Source organism: Otolemur garnettii, unplaced genomic scaffold (assembly GCF_000181295.1).
Source record: "Otolemur garnettii isolate 467f Iridium unplaced genomic scaffold, OtoGar3 scaffold00012, whole genome shotgun sequence".
In the NCBI taxonomy this organism is placed as follows: Eukaryota; Metazoa; Chordata; class Mammalia; order Primates; family Galagidae; genus Otolemur; species Otolemur garnettii.
The window spans coordinates 24,164,508-24,169,985 of NW_003852407.1; the positions used below are offsets into that span (position 1 = coordinate 24,164,508).

The window sequence follows — 5,478 nt, forward strand, 5'->3', positions numbered from 1 at the left end:
TTTTTCTTCCATTCTTGAGATACTTTGCTAAGAAGAATATTTTCCAGCTCCATCCATGTAAACATGAAGGAGGTAAAGTCTCCATCTTTCTTTAGGCTGCTTAGTATTCCATGGTATACATATACCACAATTTATTAATCCATTCGTGGGTCAGTGGGCACTTCGGCTTCTTCCATGACCTAGCAATTATGAATTGGGCTGCAATAAACATTCTGGTTCAAATATCTTTGTTGTAGTGTGATTTTTTTTTTTTTTGGTCTTCTGGATATATACCTAGTAGAGGAATTGTAGGATCAAATGGCAGGTCTATTTTTAGTTCTCAAAGTGTTCTCCAGATGTCTTTCCAAAAGGAACTTATTAGTTTGCAATCCCACCCGCAGTGTAGAAGTGTTCCCTTTTCTCCACAACTATCCTTTTCACGTCTAAATGAGATCATGTTGCTTTTCTTCCAAAGGCTCGTTAGTTCACCCAGAGTAAAAGCCAAAGTCATCACACTTTTTGTCCCTAGCAAAAGATGCCACCTTGTAAATCCCTCCTCCATTCCATGTCTTCCTTTACACAGTCACAGCCACAGTTGTAGGAAGGATACAAAGAAGAGTACGTGGTAAATGGGCTCATTTATCCTCTGGCAAGAGAGATAAATTTTCATTCATTACTTATGCTACAATTTTAGCAGAACATCAGCTGGATTTCTCTGGATTCCTTAGTCATACTTCCCTTGAGAAAGAGGGATGGTCTCATATGTGTATGAATGATATCATGATCATAGTTCTTAAATTATTGTGATAAATACATTTAGAAAACTAAAACATTTCTCAAGGGAAAACAAATATATCACTTTTTCACTTTTTTATAAGTTTTTAGAAAACTGATGTGGTCATCAAGGCTTAACAATTAGTCTTACTGCAATATTAGGTTGTGATTTATGACTTTGAACAATTCTGTACAGTACAGAGTGTCCCCCAAAACAACAAAGATTTCAATCCAAATAATAGCTGCATTTTGTGTCAGAATAACTAAATTGGTTCTTAAAGATAACACATTCATTAATATCTCCAGAGTCATGGACACCTAGAATGATGGAGTTGATTCTATTGTGTTTCAGGCAAAACTAGGACAAAAACCCCAGGGCTTTTCCCTCTCAATCCTGTGAATACCGTTTTTCATTGCTATATTTTCTGTGAAGACGCTTACATTAAAATGTATATTCAGCGTGCCTTGCTAAGTTGTTCTGGCAGCTTATATGAAATATGCTATCTTCGATAGTATTTTAAAACAAATGTGTTCAGTTCCTTATCTAGTCTACCCACATTTGTGAATGCGCTTTCAACATTTCTCCTTCTCTGTCTTAACAGAAGCCCAAGTTTCTTATCCCTGAGGATCTGAGGGAGAAAAACGAAAATCTTCTACTCAACCCCGAGAAGACTACTAAGGTCTTGATGAAGACCAGCCAAGATCAAGCTTTGAGTAAGACCACAAGGTCAGCGTCAAATAAGTTGCTTGAAAAACATCAACGAGATAATACTCTTTTCAAGAAGTTTAGCACGATGAATTGGCCCTTGGACATTCGCCCTTTAAATAAAAGTTTAATCAAAGACGATACATGGAAGAAAACTGATGAGGCCCAAGAGAGACGCAGGTCTTTCCTTCAGGAGTTTTGCAAGAAGTACAGTGGGGTGAGTCGTCCTCAATCACACCTTTTTCATATGGTATCCAGAATCTATGTAGAAGACAAACACAAAATCTTATATTGTGAGGTGCCGAAGGCTGGTTGTTCCAACTGGAAAAGAATTCTGATGGTACTAAATGGATTGGCCCCCTCCACATACAACATCTCCCATGACGCTGTCCACTATGGGAAGTATTTGAAGAAGCTAGATAGCTTTGACTTACAAGGCATATATACACGTCTAAATACCTACACCAAAGCTGTCTTTGTCCGGGATCCCATGGAGAGATTAGTGTCAGCATTTAGGGACAAATTTGAACACCCCAATAGTTATTACCATCCAGTATTCGGAAAGGCAATTATAAAGAAATATCGACCAAATGCCTGCAAAGAAGCATTAATTAATGGATCTGGAGTCAAATTCAAGGAGTTCATCCACTATCTGCTGGACTCTCACCGTCCAGTAGGCATGGACATTCACTGGGAAAAGGTCAGCAAACTCTGCTATCCTTGTTTGATCAACTATGATTTTGTAGGGAAATTTGAAACTTTGGAAGAGGATGCCAATTACTTTCTACAGTTGATTGGTGCTCCAAAAGAGCTGAAATTTCCCAACTTTAAGGATAGGCACTCTTCTGATGAAAGAACCAATGTCCAAGTTGTGAGACAGTATTTAAAGGACCTGACTAGAACTGAGAGACAATTAATCTATGATTTTTACTACTTGGACTATTTGATGTTTAATTATACAACTCCATTTTTGTAATTTGCCTTCATTTTCTAAAGCCCCGTATTTACTAAATAATGATTAGTTCAAATCAGCTACTGTAATTTTCCTGTAATTCTCTGTATGAGAGGAACTTAAACAATTGCAGTTGTCTTGATTTAATGAAGATATCTACCAAATCGTATGATACCAATTGGCACAAAATTATAGGAAACTCACCTAAAAGAGACATGTAAACAACTCGAGTTGCTCTAAAATGTTTAAAAAAGAGCTTTTGCATTATGGATTGTGTTGTTGAAGCAATAACCTAGCCAGCTGTTACATTAGCTAAAATAGCCTCTTGCAATGGCAAGAGAAAGGATTAAAGAGCATGAGAGTCTGTCTATATCCTGGAATTTATTGTCTAACGTGCATGAATATATTTTTAGCCATCTACAGCATATTAATCAAACCATTGACTAGTTTTCTTACGTGCTGGAAATCTTTCTATCCACCATAATGATAAATCCACTTTGAAAAGATACTTAAGATTTAGTCACTTTACTGTAGATTGAAAGGCATGTGATTTCTAGTACAAGAATATAGCAGAAAAACCAGATGAGGCCACGGCTCTTTATATTCGCCAGCCAATAAAAAATGCACAACATGCTAAGATCAAAGCAACAAAAGCAACCTTCCTCTTCCAGAAAAACTTAAGGGAATCGATTCTGTTTTCTTTTGAGCCCTCCACAAAGAGACAAAATGAACACAAGCACCAAAGGTCTACATTTCTGAAGCAGGCAGTTGAGAAGTTTAAGTCTCATCAGATATAAATGTGCTCCTAATTCTAGTTTAATTGGGCAAGGGGGAAATTGGTTCAGGATGGAATCATCGTCAAAAACAAAAGTTGCCATTCTGAATATAGACCTCGAACAATAACAGAGTTTTATAAGAATATTATTTGAATCAAAGCATCATGGCCCCAGCTTTATGTGGAATACACCCTCAGAATAGCTTTTGTTTTCAGTTTAATTATTCAGCTTGGGAATGACTTTTCAAAAACTAATATACCACTTCAAAGATAGGTTACATTCTAGAGAATAAACAGAACAAGAGCCCCTAGAAATGTTTTTAATAGGCTTATGCATAAGCAAATTAAGGTATTTTCTTTTTAAGTTTAAATATTCCATACTAACAAAGTCAAATGCTATTGTATTCAAATATTAAAATCAAAGTGTTGGGAAAATAGGACCCTGTGTCACCCTTACGAAAAGTTGTAATGCATTTTGGAGATTTTTTTCCGAGGGATCCTAAATTAAAAGACACATTTGGCTGAGAAACTTATTTCAATTGGTCTGCACCTACCCCGCATTAAGCACACCACATGTCAGTCAAGCCCTGTTTAAATGCCTTTCTTCACCATGCTTCTCTTTCTAAGCTGTTTTTTTCTTATCAGTAACACCTCTCAAAGAAGACTAGGCATTAATATTTGAATATTAATAGAGAAAGATAGTTCCAGTCATATTTATTTCATTTTGACTTTCCATTTCATGGCTGAGTATTCATGAATCGCTTTGCTCTTTACACACCTGCCATGTCCCATCTGTGTGTCTCCTACGGAGTGAGACAACGGCAACAGGCTGAGACATCCTAAGTATTAAACCTTCTAACCATTCTTTTACCACTTTTCCACTCCATTAACTCTTGCCTCTAGACCGTACGCATAAGGCGTCCTCTATGTTTTTAAGGAGTTTGACTCTAGAGTAATCTAAATTACATAATTTAAAATTTTGCTATAACACGTAGATTCCTAGTAACATAGGAACCTTGAAATTATCTTTTTATGGAGAGGTGTGTGGGGGAGAGAGAAGAGGAAATAGTCCAAGAAGCCTGAAATTGTATTCCTGAACTACACAAAACTACTTTTTAGATGGAATCTGCTATAAAGAATAAAAGCAATTTTCTCAAAGGTATTCTTAAAACCGTCTAAGGAAGGGAAAAAAACATTCTTTTCACAGCCTTGGAAAGAAAAAATTGGAAACTTTTTTTTCTATAAACATAGAAATGCTGATTAGCATTTCTAATGCATTGGGGAGGGCGGAATATATATGTAGTATCTATGTGATTGTTTGGCTTTGATGGTAGAAAAAAAGGGGTGACAGGAAGAAAATGACACCCCGTGGTCTCTGTGGAAACTTCTGCATCATTGCTGTACACACTCCTTTCCACTGAGCTGTGCAACCAGAGGTGGGCCTTCCCATCCCTCTTTTCCTAAATGGACTTTCAGGCTCTCTGATGCCAACTGACACCCCATGTCCCTCTGAGTTCTAAGGCCATGTGTGTTTTTGCCAAGGAAGAACAAACTTTTCAGGTACTTGCTTTTCACTCTAGATGACCTCTTATCACTCTAGATGACCTCTTTTCATGTCAGGGCCAAAGATGCCTGTGGTCATTCTGGATTCCTTGTGATTCTTAATAGCTACTCCATTTCTCTCTGCTCAGTTGCTCGGCTTTGCAGACCGACTCATTTCTGCCTGTGTATTAACCCAGGTGGGAGCATCACTGTTTCCTTTGGACAGTCACAGTTTCATGACTCGGGTTTCCTAAAGGCAAGTGGCCAAATCCAAACTCATCTTCCAGATGTCCAATATTCCCATTTTAACATTAGTGTGCATTAGGTATAAGTCTTCTAATTAAACCCTAAGGATCTTATTTGTTTTTATAGGCAGCGGTAGCACTATGGGAAGGCCTTTCACTCTGTTATTCCTCTGTCTAGAATTACTATCGGGGTAACAGGTTGGCAATTAAATCCAAGACCACAGTTATTTAACCTGTAAACAACTTAGAGATATGCATTATTGATGTGATATGCCCAGAAACGGCCACAGACTTCAATGGTAATGCATATACATCTAATTTTCTGATTTTCTCACATGTGTTTGGAAATGTCCACTAATCCAATGGAAATTTGAGGACACTTGACAAATTCTCTAACTTTGAAGTCTACAAAACATTCTCTATCAGAGAAGAGTGTTACTATTGGTATTAGATAATTGGTAGTTCTAATACTTGGATACCATTTATAATTAGAAAGAGGAAAAGA

General features: G+C 37.2%; 1 protein-coding gene across 1 annotated transcript in view; it reads left to right on the forward strand.

Moving 5' to 3' along the window:
• Positions 1 to 3,059, forward strand: part of CHST9 (carbohydrate sulfotransferase 9) — a 272,753-nt gene extending 269,694 nt beyond the window's left edge. The window contains exon 6 of the mRNA XM_003784769.3: positions 1,356 to 3,059. Coding sequence (XP_003784817.1) covers positions 1,356 to 2,435 — 1,080 coding nt within the window. The 3' untranslated portion in view covers positions 2,436 to 3,059. The remainder of the gene's footprint in view (positions 1 to 1,355) is intronic.
• The last annotated feature ends 2,419 nt before the right edge of the window (positions 3,060 to 5,478 follow it).